This window comes from Oncorhynchus gorbuscha, linkage group LG22, assembly GCF_021184085.1.
Source record: "Oncorhynchus gorbuscha isolate QuinsamMale2020 ecotype Even-year linkage group LG22, OgorEven_v1.0, whole genome shotgun sequence".
Lineage (NCBI taxonomy): Eukaryota > Metazoa > Chordata > Actinopteri > Salmoniformes > Salmonidae > Oncorhynchus > Oncorhynchus gorbuscha.
This window is the reverse complement of record NC_060194.1, coordinates 48,352,551-48,366,420: the sequence shown is the minus strand read 5'-3', so window position 1 is coordinate 48,366,420 and position 13,870 is coordinate 48,352,551. Positions and strand designations below refer to the sequence as shown.

The 13,870-nt window shown below is 48.1% G+C and overlaps 1 protein-coding gene across 1 annotated transcript in view; it reads left to right on the top strand.

The window, feature by feature from the left end:
* Positions 1 to 13,870, top strand: part of LOC124009500 (vesicle-associated membrane protein-associated protein A-like) — a 31,424-nt gene that overhangs the window by 12,198 nt on the left and 5,356 nt on the right. The window contains exons 2-4 of the mRNA XM_046321326.1: positions 7,630 to 7,782; positions 10,649 to 10,752; positions 12,132 to 12,212. Of these exons, the coding sequence (XP_046177282.1) occupies positions 7,630 to 7,782; positions 10,649 to 10,752; positions 12,132 to 12,212 (338 nt within the window). The remainder of the gene's footprint in view (positions 1 to 7,629; positions 7,783 to 10,648; positions 10,753 to 12,131; positions 12,213 to 13,870) is intronic.

The following is a 13,870-nucleotide window of genomic DNA, read 5'->3' as shown; positions in this document are numbered from 1 at the left end:
CTTCCCATGAATTTTACAGGAGTCAATCAACCTGAGTCAACAAATCAGGTCACAAAGGCTGCATTTACACAGGCAACCCAATTGTTGGCAAAAGATCAGATCGATCAAAAGACAAATTAGTGTCGAAAGTTCAGAATTGGGTTGACTGTCAACGCAGCCACAGTCCTTCCATCTCCAATATGGAGAGCATGGGATCTCCTCTCCATATGATATTACCTGAGCTAAGGGAACCTTCAATTGGTTTAATCGATTAGGATTTGGCTTATAGCCTCGGAAAGCGGTACGTAATGCAATGACCTGTTTACATACAGTCGGCTGTTGGTGTACTGGTAACTAATGACTCCAACCATGTCATTACAGTCAGCTGTTGGTGTACTGGTAACTAATGACTCCGACCATGTCATTAGTCAGCTGTTGGTGTACTGGTAACTAATGACTCCGACCATGTCATTACAGTCGGCTGTTGGTGTACTGGTAACTAATGACTCCGACCATGTCATTACAGTCAGCTGTTGGTGTACTGGTAACTAATGACTCCGACCATGTCATTACAGTCAGCTGTTGGTGTACTGGTAACTAATGACTCCGACCATGTCATTACAGTCGGCTGTTGGTGTACTGGTAACTAATGACTCCGACCATGTCATTACAGTCAGCTGTTGGTGTACTGGTAACTAATGACTCCAACCATGTCATTACAGTCAGCTGTTGGTGTACTGGTAACTAATGACTCCGACCATGTCATTACAGTCGGCTGTTGGTGTACTGGTAACTAATGACTCCAACCATGTCATTACAGTCGGCTGTTGGTGTACTGGTAACTAATGACTCCAACCATGTCATTACAGTCAGCTGTTGGTGTACTGGTAACTAATGACTCCGACCATGTCATTACAGTCAGCTGTTGGTGTACTGGTAACTAATGACTCCGACCATGTCATTACAGTCGGCTGTTGGTGTACTGGTAACTAATGACTCCGACCATGTCATTACAGTCAGCTGTTGGTGTACTGGTAACTAATGACTCCAACCATGTCATTACAGTCAGCTGTTGGTGTACTGGTAACTAATGACTCTGACCATGTCATTACAGTCAGCTGTTGGTGTACTGGTAACTAATGACTCCAACCATGTCATTACAGTCAGCTGTTGGTGTACTGGTAACTAATGACTCCAACCATGTCATTACAGTCAGCTGTTGGTGTACTGGTAACTAATGACTCCAACCATGTCATTACAGTCAGCTGTTGGTGTACTGGTAACTAATGACTCCAACCATGTCATTACAGTCAGCTGTTGGTGTACTGGTAACTAATGACTCCAACCATGTCATTACAGTCAGCTGTTGGTGTACTGGTAACTAATGACTCCGACCATGTCATTACAGTCAGCTGTTGGTGTACTGGTAACTAATGACTCCGACCATGTCATTACAGTCGGCTGTTGGTGTACTGGTAACTAATGACTCCGACCATGTCATTACAGTCGGCTGTTGGTGTACTGGTAACTAATGACTCCGACCATGTCATTACAGTCGGCTGTTGGTGTACTGGTAACTAATGACTCCGACCATGTCATTACAGTCGGCTGTTTGTGTACTGGTAACTAATGACTCCGACCATGTCATTACAGTCGGCTGTTGGTGTACTGGTAACTAATGACTCCGACCATGTCATTACAGTCGGCTGTTGGTGTACTGGTAACTAATGACTCCGACCATGTCATTACAGTCGGCTGTTGGTGTACTGGTAACTAATGACTCCGACCATGTCATTACAGTCGGCTGTTGGTGTACTGGTAACTAATGACTCCGACCATGTCATTACAGTCGGCTGTTGGTGTACTGGTAACTAATGACTCCAACCATGTCATTACAGTCGGCTGTTGGTGTACTGGTAACTAATGACTCCGACCATGTCATTACAGTCGGCTGTTGGTGTACTGGTAACTAATGACTCCGACCATGTCATTACAGTCGGCTGTTGGTGTACTGGTAACTAATGACTCCGACCATGTCATTAGTCAGCTGTTGGTGTACTGGTAACTAATGACTCCAACCATGTCATTACAGTCAGCTGTTGGTGTACTGGTAACTAATGACTCCAACCATGTCATTAGTCAGCTGTTGGTGTACTGGTAACTAATGACTCCAACCATGTCATTACAGTCAGCTGTTGGTGTACTGGTAACTAATGACTCCAACCATGTCATTACAGTCGGCTGTTGGTGTACTGGTAACTAATGACTCCGACCATGTCATTACAGTCGGCTGTTGGTGTACTGGTAACTAATGACTCCAACCATGTCATTACAGTCAGCTGTTGGTGTACTGGTAACTAATGACTCCGACCATGTCATTACAGTCGGCTGTTGGTGTACTGGTAACTAATGACTCCAACCATGTCATTACAGTCAGCTGTTGGTGTACTGGTAACTAATGACTCCGACCATGTCATTAGTCGGCTGTTGGTGTACTGGTAACTAATGACTCCAACCATGTCATTACAGTCGGCTGTTGGTGTACTGGTAACTAATGACTCCGACCATGTCATTACAGTCGGCTGTTGGTGTACTGGTAACTAATGACTCCGACTATGTCATTACAGTCAGCTGTTGGTGTACTGGTAACTAATGACTCCAACCATGTCATTACAGTCAGCTGTTGGTGTACTGGTAACTAATGACTCCGACCATGTCATTACAGTCGGCTGTTGGTGTACTGGTAATGAATGACTCCAACCATGTCATTACAGTCGGCTGTTGGTGTACTGGTAACTAATGACTCCAACCATGTCATTACAGTCGGCTGTTGGTGTACTGGTAACTAATGACTCCAACCATGTCATTACAGTCGGCTGTTGGTGTACTGGTAACTAATGACTCCAACCATGTCATTACAGTCAGCTGTTGGTGTACTGGTAACTAATGACTCCAACCATGTCATTACAGTCGGCTGTTGGTGTACTGGTAACTAATGACTCCAACTATGTCATTACAGTCAGCTGTTGGTGTACTGGTAATGAATGACTCCAACCATGTCATTACAGTCAGCTGTTGGTGTACTGGTAATGAATGACTCCAACCATGTCATTACAGTCAGCTGTTGGTGTACTGGTAACTAATGACTCCGACCATGTCATTACAGTCAGCTGTTGGTGTACTGGTAACTAATGACTCCGACCATGTCATTAGTCAGCTGTTGGTGTACTGGTAACTAATGACTCCGACCATGTCATTAGTCAGCTGTTGGTGTACTGGTAACTAATGACTCCGACCATGTCATTAGTCAGCTGTTGGTGTACTGGTAACTAATGACTCCGACCATGTCATTAGTCAGCTGTTGGTGTACTGGTAACTAATGACTCCGACCATGTCATTACAGTCAGCTGTTGGTGTACTGGTAACTAATGACTCCGACCATGTCATTACAGTCAGCTGTTGGTGTACTGGTAACTAATGACTCCGACCATGTCATTACAGTCAGCTGTTGGTGTACTGGTAACTAATGACTCCGACCATGTCATTACAGTCAGCTGTTGGTGTACTGGTAACTAATGACTCCGACCATGTCATTACAGTCAGCTGTTGGTGTACTGGTAACTAATGACTCCGACCATGTCATTACAGTCAGCTGTTGGTGTACTGGTAACTAATGACTCCGACCAGTCTGGATCCTAGGCGTTGCATCCATTTACGCCTTTTAAAAGGGTCAATCTGCAGTTGAAACAATAACGAAGCCTCTCAGCACCGACAAATGGGCTATAAATACACAAGGTTACCACTTTGTCCAGACGGGACAGCGTGTAGGAGACTTTGTCCGGATGGGACAGCGTGTAGGAGACTTTGTCCAGAAGGGACAGCGTGTAGGAGACTTTGTGTACTTTGTCCAGATGGGACAGCGTGTAGGAGACTTTGTCCAGAAGGGACGGCGTGTAGGAGACTTTGTCCAGAAGGGACGGCGTGTAGGAGACTTTGTCCAGAAGGGACGGCGTGTAGGAGACTTTGTCCAGAAGGGACGGCGTGTAGGAGACTTTGTCCAGAAGGGACGGCGTGTAGGAGACTTTGTCCAGAGGGGACGGCGTGTAGGAGACTTTGTCCAGAGGGGACGGCGTGTAGGAGACTTTGTCCAGAGGGGACGGCGTGTAGGAGACTTTGTCCAGAGGGGACGGCGTGTAGGAGACTTTGTCCAGAGGGGACGGCGTGTAGGGGACTTTGTCCAGAGGGGACGGCGTGTAGGGGACTTTGTCCAGAGGGGACGGCGTGTAGGGGACTTTGTCCAGAGGGGACGGCGTGTAGGGGACTTTGTCCAGAGGGGACGGCGTGTAGGGGACTTTGTCCAGAGGGGACGGCGTGTAGGGGACGTTGTCCAGAGGGGACGGCGTGTAGGGGACGGCGTGTAGGGGACGTTGTCCAGAGGGGACGGCGTGTAGGGGACGTTGTCCAGAGGGGACGGCGTGTAGGGGACGTTGTCCAGAGGGGACGGCGTGTAGGGGACGTTGTCAAATCGCTAATGTTTTGGCTTCAGCAACATTTATGTAAAGACTTTTTGCTTGTCTGTTGGGAGTGTCTTATCGCCTGGGTTGAGGAAGTTACTTTACTTTCTAACTGCAATCGGTTACAGTTACTAGTTACTTGTCCAAAATCGTTATCATCAACGTAACGTTTGGACTACCCCAAACCCAGTAATTTAATCTGATTACTTTCCCCCTTAAGAGACATTAGAAGACAAAAAGGATCCTTCAAACACATGTGGATTTAAATTAAATGTAATTTGAGAACTAAGGTGTCAATTTAAACTCAGCAAAAAAAAAGATCCCCTTTTCAGGACCCTGTCTTTCAAAGATAATTCGTAGAAATCCGAATAACTTCACAGATCATAAAGGGTTTTAAGTTTCCCATGCTTCAATGAACCATAAACATGCACCTGTGGAATAATCTTTAAGACACTTAACAGTTTACAGACGGTAGGCAATTAAGGTCACAGTTATGAAAACTTAAGACATTAAAGGGGTCTTTCTGTGAACGCTGGAAAAACACCAAGAGAAAGATGCCCAGGTTCCCTGCTCATCTGCGTGAACGTGCCTTTAGGCATGCTGCAAGGAGGCATGAGGACTGCAGATGTGGCCAGGGCAATACATTGCAATGTCCTTACTGTGAGACGCGTAAGACAGGGAGACGGGACGGACAGCTGATCGTCCTCGTAGTGGCAGACCATGTGTAACAACACCTGCACAGGATTGGTACATCCGAACATCACACCTGTGGGATAGGTACAGGATGGCAACAACAACTGCCCGAGTTACACCAGGAACGCACAGTCCCTCCACCAGTGCTCAGACTGTCCGCTATAGGCGGAGAGAGGCTGAACTGAGGGGCTTGTAGGCCTGTTGTAAAGGCTGGTCCTCACCAGACATCACCAGCAACGACGTCGCCTATGGGCACAAACCCACCGTCGCTGGACCAAACAGGACTGGCAAAAAGTGCTCTTCACGGACGAGTCGCAGTTTTGTCTCACCAGGGGTGATGGTCGGATTTGTGTTTATCGTCAAAGGAATGAGCGTTACACCGAGGCCTGTACTCTGGAGCGGGATCGATTTGGAGGTGGAGGGTCCGTCGTGGTCTGAGGTGTCACAGTATCATCGGACTGAACTTGTTGTCATTGCAGGCAATGTCAACGCTGTGCGTTACAGGGAAGACATCCTCCTCCCTCATGTGGTACCCTTCCTGTAGGCTCATCCTGACATGACCCTCCAGCATGACAATGCCACCAGCCATACTGCTCATTCTGTGCATGATTTCCTGCAAGACAGGAATGTCAGTGTTCTTCCATGGCCAGCGAAGAGCCTACATCTCAATCCCATTGAGCACGTCTGGGACCTGTTGGATCGGAGGGTGAGGGTGAGGGCCATTTCCCCCCCAGAAATGTCCGGTAACGTGCAGGTGCCTTGGTGGAAGAGTGGGGTAACATCTCACAGCAAGAACTGGCAAATCTGGTGCAGTCCATGAGGAGTTGATGCACTGCAGTACATAGTACCTGGTGTGGCCACCAGCTGCATTGACTGTCACTTTTGATATTTTGTATATTTGAGCAAACATTCTTTCTATATTTAAGAAATCCATCATAGCACAATTTTAGTTTTTCAAAAGTATCTGTAGTCAGTATCTGTAGTAAAAAAATGCCTTAACTGATTCCAGGTAGTGAGTTACTCCCCAAACGGTGCAGCTCTGATGTGAAGGTCAGAGAAATTGTCCAATCTGTAAAATAAAAAAAATGTATTGTAAATTTTGGGGCGGCAGGGTAGCCGGTAGCCTAGTGGTCAGAGCGTTGGGCTAGTAACCAAAAGGTTTGAAGTACGAATCCCCAAGCTGTTGTTCTGACAAGGTACAAATCTGTCCTGTTTTTTTTTTGAGGCACGAGTTGCGTGACATCGTTTAACCTTTAACCTTTCGTTATGTTTCTTCTGATGGCTTCAAAGTAGTTTTCCTCTTTCCTGATGATAAACACTGAACAGAACACAATGCCACGTCAACTGCACGCTCCCTCAAAACTTGAGACATAGGCATGCTGAACTGTTGCCAGAGAATTTAATGCTAATTTCTCTACCTAAGTAGCATTCAATGTCCACTAAGTCCAACTGGCCTTATAATCACAGACCACCTGTATGGCGTCATGTGGGTGAGCGCTGTGCTGACGTCAACGTTGGGAACAGAGTGCCTCATTGTGGGGTTATGCTATGGCAACAAACACAGCTGCATTTTAAATCGACGGGAATTTGAATGCACAGAGATACCGTGACGAGATCCTGAGGCCCGTTGTCGTGCCATTCATCCACCTTCACCTCGTGTTTCAGCAAGATAATGTACAGCCTCATGTCGCAAGGATCTGGACACAATTCCTGGAAGCTGAAAATGTCCCAGTTCTTCCATGAAACCTCACCCATTGTACGACAGCGTGTTCCAGTTCCCGCCAATATCCAGCGACTTCACACAGCCATTGAAGAGGAGTGGGACAACATGCCACAGGCCACAATCAACAGCCTGATCAACTCTATGTGGAGGAGATGCTGCATGAGACAAATGGTCACACTAGATACTGACTGGTTCTGATCCAAACCCCTACCTCTTTATTAAAGTATCTGTGACCAACAGATGCAGATCTGTATTCCCAGTCATGTGGAATCCATAGATTAGGACCTCATTGATTTTTCAATTGACTGATTTCCTTATGTGAACCTTAAATCAGTCAAATTGTTTAAATGGTTGTATGTGTTATCCAGATGTGTTCATCTTCCCTCATGTGATTACATGTTCTCTCCCTCTGCCTCCCCCCTCTGCCTCCCCCTCTGCCTCCCCCTCTGCCTCCCCCTCTGTCTCCCCCCCTCTGTCTCCCCCCTCTGCCTCCCCCCTCTGTCTCCCCCCTCTGTCTCCCCCCTCTGTCTGCCCCCTCTGTCTCCCCCCTCTGTCTCCCCCCTCTGTCTCCCCCTCTGTCTCCCCCCTCTGTCTCCCCCCTCTGTCTCCCCCTCTGCCTCCCCCCTCTGCCTCCCCCTCTGCCTCTGTCTCCCCCCTCTGCCTCCCCCTCTGTCTCCCCCTCTGCCTCTCTCCCCCTCTGCCTCTCTCCCCCTCTGCCAGGTCCCTTCACTGAAGTCGTCACCACCAACCTGAAGCTGAAGAACCCGTCTGATAGAAGAGTATGTTTCAAAGTGAAGACCACAGCTCCCAAGAGATACTGTGTACGGCCCAACAGTGGCATCATCGATGTAGGTGCTACTGTCACCATCTCTGGTAAGTCCAATAACTAGGGGTGGGAACGTTTAAAAAAAATTGATAACCTTAATGTTTAGAAAAATTCCTGACTGGAGAACTCTTATTATTTAAAAAAATTCCCTCTACAAAATGTACATTTAAAATCCCAGCTGGCTCGCTCGCCTGCTCTTTTTCTTTGCTGTGTGTGTAGCCTAGCGGTTAGAGGGCAGGGGAGGGGCGGCAGGTAGCCTAGCGGTTAGAGGGCAGGGGGCGGCAGGTAGCCTAGCGCTTAAGAGGGGAGGGGGCGGCAGGTAGCCTAGCGGTTAGAGGGGAGGGGGGCGGCAGGTAGCCTAGCGGTTAGAGAGGAGGAGGGGCGGCAGGTAGCCTAGCGGTTAGAGGGGAGGGGGCGGCAGGTAGCCTAGCGGTTAGAGGGGAGGGGGCGGCAGGTAGCCTGGCGGTTAGAGGGGAGGGGGCGGCAGGTAGCCTGGCGGTTAGAGGGGAGGGGGCGGCAGGTAGCCTGGCGGTTAGAGGGGAGGGGGCGGCAGGTAGCCTGGCGGTTAGAGGGGAGGGGGCGGCAGGTAGCCTGGCGGCTAGAGGAGGGGGCGGCAGGTAGCCTGGCGGCTAGAGGGGAGGGGGGGAGGCAGGTAGCCTGGCGGCTAGAGTGTAGGGGCAGTAACTGAAAGTTTGCTGGATTGAATCCCCGAGCTGACAAGATAAAAATCTGTCCTTCTGTCCCTATTTTTCTTAACTGACTTGCATAGTTGAAAAACAAAAAAATATACGGTTATTTGTGGCCCTAAAGTGGTGATTTTAATTTTTTACATTTTTATTATCCACCTCAACTTGCTATTCCGACTGTTTCAAAAATACTTCCTATTTCCTCAGAGGATGATGAACAGGCACACTAGTGGATGTTGTTTTGCTGCTGCCTTGGCAACAGGAACTAATGTGGATCCATAATAAACCCCAGGAAGAGTAGCTGCTGTCTTGGCAGGAACTAATGGGGATCCATAATAAACCCCAGGAAGAGTAGCTGCTGCCTTGGCAGGAATTAATGGGGATCCATAATAAACCCCAGGAAGAGTAGCTGCTGCCTTGACAGGAACTAATGGGGATCCATAATAAACCCCAGGAAGAGTTGCTGCTGCCTTGACAGGAACTAATGGGGATCCATAATAAACCCCAGGAAGAGTAGCTGCTGCCTTGACAGGAACTAATGGGGATCCATAATAAACCCCAGGAAGAGTAGCTGCTGCCTTGGCAGGAACTAATGGGGATCCATAATAAACCCCAGGAAGAGTAGCTGCTGTCTTGGCAGGAACTAATGGGGATCCATAATAAACCCCAGGAAGAGTAGCTGCTGCCTTGGCTAATGGGGATCCATAATAAACCCCAGGGAGAGTAGCTGCTGCCTTGACAGGAACTACATTTACATTACATTTAAGTCATTTAGCAGAAACCCCAGGGAGAGTAGCTGCTGCCTTGACAGGAACTAATGGGGATCCATAATAAACTCCAGGAAGAGTAGCTGCTGCCTTGGCAGGAACTATTGTGGATCCATAATAAACCCCAGGAAGAGTAGCTGCTGTCTTGGCAGGAACTAATGGGGATCCATAATAAACCCCAGAAAGAGTAGCTGCTGCCTTGGCAGGAACTAATGGGGACCCATAATAAACCCCAGAAAGAGTAGCTGCTGCCTTGACAGGAACTAATGGGGATCCATAATAAACCCCAGGAACAGTAGCTGCTGCCTTGACAGGAACTAATGGGGATCCATAATAAACCCCAGGAAGAGTAGCTGCTGCCTTGGCAGGAACTAATGGGGATCCATAATAAACCCCAGGAAGAGTAGCTGCTGTCTTGGCAGGAACTAATGGGGATCCATAATAAACCCCAGGAAGAGTAGCTGCTGCCTTGGCTAATGGGGATCCATAATAAACCCCAGGGAGAGTAGCTGCTGCCTTGACAGGAACTAATGGGGATCCATAATAAACCCCAGGGAGAGTAGCTGCTGCCTTGACAGGAACTAATGGGGATCCATAATAAACTCCAGGAAGAGTAGCTGCTGCCTTGGCAGGAACTATTGGGGATCCATAATAAACCCCAGGAAGAGTAGCTGCTGTCTTGGCAGGAACTAATGGGGATCCATAATAAACCCCAGAAAGAGTAGCTGCTGCCTTGGCAGGAACTAATGGGGACCCATAATAAAGCCCAGAAAGAGTAGCTGCTGCCTTGACAGGAACTAATGGGGATCCATAATAAACCCCAGGAACAGTAGCTGCTGCCTTGACAGGAACTAATGGGGATCCATAATAAAACCCAGGAAGAGTAGCTGCTGCCTTGGCTAATGGGGATCCATAATAAACCCCAGGGAGAGTAGCTGCTGCCTTGACAGGAACTAATGGGGATCCATAATAAACCCCAGGAAGAGTAGCTGCTGTCTTGGCTAATGGGGATCCATAATAAACCCCAGGAAGAGTAGCTGCTGCCTTGGCTATTGGGGATCCATAATAAACCCCAGGAAGAGTAGCTGCTGCCTTGGCTATTGGGGATCCATAATAAACCCCAGGAAGAGTAGCTGCTGCCTTGGCTATTGGGGATCCATAATAAACCCCAGGAAGAGTAGCTGCTGCCTTGGCTATTGGGGATCCATAATAAACCCCAGGAAGAGTAGCTGCTGCCTTGGCTAATGGGGATCCATAATAAATACAAATTCTGATTGTAGGAGCCTTTGTTTTATCATTTATTTTACTTGTCCATTTGGACTTTAGTCTATAGATTTTATTTAGATCCTTGTTACAGTAGTTGAAATAAACTAAATTTAAGACTTATCGTGAAAAATCAAGAACTCTGTTTTTTGCTGACGTGTGTGAGTGTGTGACAGTTTGTTTTGAATCTATTACAGTAATGCTCCAGCCCTTCGACTACGACCCCAACGAGAAGAGCAAACACAAATTCATGGTCCAGAGTATCTTTGCTCCTCCTAATGTGGCTGAGATGGATGCAATGGTGAGTAATTCTACCTTACTGTCGTCTACATCTGACCCTACGAGGTCTGGACTACTGCTGCTTTTCTCTATCCATCTGTATCCACCTGGCGTCCCAGGTGTAAATCTATCCCTGATTACAGGGGAAGAAGGAAAAATAAATATGGTATTGGAACTGGCTTTGATGTCACACCCCATTGTATTATCTGTGACTTAACCCAGTCATGGTAGTTTTCCCCCTCTCGTCCAGTAGAGGGCAGCAACAGAGTCATGGTGGTTTTCCACTCTCGTCCTGTAGAGGGCAGCAACAGAGTCATGGTGGTTTTCCACTCTCGTCCAGTAGAGGGCAGCAACAGAGTCATGGTGGTTTTCCCCTCTCGTCCAGTAGAGGGCAGCAACAGAGTCATGGTGGTTTTCCCCTCTCGTCCAGTAGAGGGCAGCAACAGAGTCATGGTGGTTTCCCCCTCTCGTCCAGTAGAGGGCAGCAACAGAGTCATGGTAGTTTTCCCCCTCTCGTCCAGTAGAGGGCAGCAACAGTCATGGTAGTTTTCCCCCTCTTGTCCAGTAGAGGGCAGCAACAGTCATGGTGGTTTTCCCCTCATCCAGTAGAGGGCAGCAACAGTCATGGTGGTTTTCCTCTCGTCCAGTAGAGGGCAGCAACAGAGTCATGGTAGCTTTCCACTCTCGTCCAGTAGAGGGCAGCAACAGAGTCATGGTAGTTTTCCCCCTCTCGTCCAGTAGAGGGCAGCAACAGAGTCATGGTAGTTTTCCCCCTCTCGTCCAGTAGAGGGCAGCAACAGTCATGGTAGTTTCCCCCTCTTGTCCAGTAGAGGGCAGCAACAGAGTCATGGTGGTTAATTCCACTCTCGTCCAGTAGAGGGCACCAACAGAGTCATGGTGGTTAATTCCACTCTCGTCCAGTAGAGGGCAGCAACAGAGTCATGGTGGTTTTCCACTCTCGTCCAGTAGAGGGCAGCAACAGAGTCATGGTGGTTTTCCACTCTCGTCCAGTAGAGGGCAGCAACAGAGTCATGGTGTTTTTCCACTCTCGTCCTGTAGAGGGCAGCAACAGTCATGGTCTTTTTCCCCCCTGTCAAAACCAAGCCCATTCTCTGAATCTCTCTCTAATACTACAGTTAGCGCTGGTGTTGATCTCCTCACAGAACATCACAGTGACGACAAGTACAGGAAAGATATCTACAGAGTTTTAGTGTTTGGCTAAGAGCTGAATAGTTGAATAATGATGTGATAGTTCGTTGCCAGATTTTTCCTCCACCCGCTGTGGTATGTGTCTGTCTGTCTGTGTGTGAGAGAGAGAGAGATGGTGTGTTAGTGTCTATGGAGTCCAGCTGCTAGTAGTTTAGTCTGATGAATAACCTGTATTCCTCACTTCTCCTCCAGTGGAAAGATGTGAAACCTCATGACCTCATGGATTCCAAGCTGAGATGTGTATTCGACCTGCCTTCTGAAAACAATGAAGTGGTAAGTTGGAGGAGCATCAGCAGGACTTATGTGGGGAGGGGCCTGCGGAGAGGGGGAGGGGCCTGCGGAGAGGGGGAGGGGCCTGCGGAGAGGGGGAGGGGCCTGCGGAGAGGGGGAGGGGCCTGCGGAGAGGGGGAGGGGCCTGCGGAGAGGGGGAGGGGCCTGCGGGGAGGGGGGGGAAACTAAAGTCAAAGGACAACAGGTTTGTGAGGGGGGGGAGACTGGTCTGGGTTCTAAGGTAGGTACTACTGCTGTACTGGAGTTTGTCCAATAGGAAAAGCACATTCTCCTTTTCTGTTTGCAAACATTTTGCTACGTCATCCCCTTGGTCAGGACAGGAGAAAGGCTAGTGCAGCAGAGTGGACCGGACAACAAGCTGTCCTCCCTGTGAACTCTCGTGTGTGTGTCCCCCATCCCTTGTCCTTCACTGTGAACTCTCGTGTGTGTCCCCCATCCCTTGTCCTTCACTGTGAACTCTCGTGTGTGTCCCCATCCCTTGTCCTTCACTGTGACCATGTCGTTGACTGTTCACGGACTAAACCCACATCTCACCGTGCTGTTGACGGGACGTTCCCTCCCTGGTGCCTGGGAAGAGCGTCCTCTATCTGCCTCCAGCCTGGACCAGACACACAAGCGGCATGCCAAATTACCCCATGTTCTCAATATAGTGCATGACTTTTCATCAAGGCCCATAAGGCAACAGACTCGGCCTCTGTCGTACGCACGGCCTCCTAATCTAACAGTACTCGTTTTCTTTCATAGAACAATTATTTTATTTGAGCCCGGATGTGGTAAGCACTTTAGATTGTTTCATTGCAGGCGAATTCAAGTAAGCATCAGATAAAACACGTACTGTTTGAACCCCTCTCTCTAAGCATCAGATAAAACACGTACTGTTTGAACCCCTCTCTCTCTCTAAGCATCAGATAAAACACGTACTGTTTGAACCCCACTCTCTCTAAGCATCAGATAAAACACGTACTGTTTGAACCCCTCTCTCTCTAAGCATCAGATAAAACACGTACTGTTTGAACCCCTCTCTCTATGCATCAGATAAAACACGTACTGTTTGAACCCCTCTCTCTATGCATCAGATAAAACACGTACTGTTTGAACCCCTCTCTCTAAGCATCAGATAAAACACGTACTGTTTGAACCCCTCTCTCTCTCTAAGCATCAGATAAAACACATACTGTTTGAACCCCTCTCTCTCTCTAAGCATCAGATAAACACGTACTGTTTGAACCCCACTCTCTCTAAGCATCAGATAAAACACGTACTGTTTGAACCCCTCTCTCTCTCTAAGCATCAGATAAAACACGTACTGTTTGAACCCCTCTCTCTCTCTAAGCATCAGATAAAACACGTACTGTTTGAACCCCTCTCTCTCTCTAAGCATCAGATAAAACACGTACTGTTTGAACCCCTCTCTCTCTCTAAGCATCAGATAAAACGCATACTGTTTGAACCCCACTCTCTCTCTAAGCATCAGATAAAACGCATACGGTTTGAACCCCACTCTCTCTCTAAGCATCAGATAAAACACGTACTGTTTGAATCCCACTCTCTAAGCATCAGATAAGACACATACTGTTTGAACCCCACTCTCTCTAAGCATCAGATAAGACACATACTGTTTGAACCCCACTCTCTCTAAG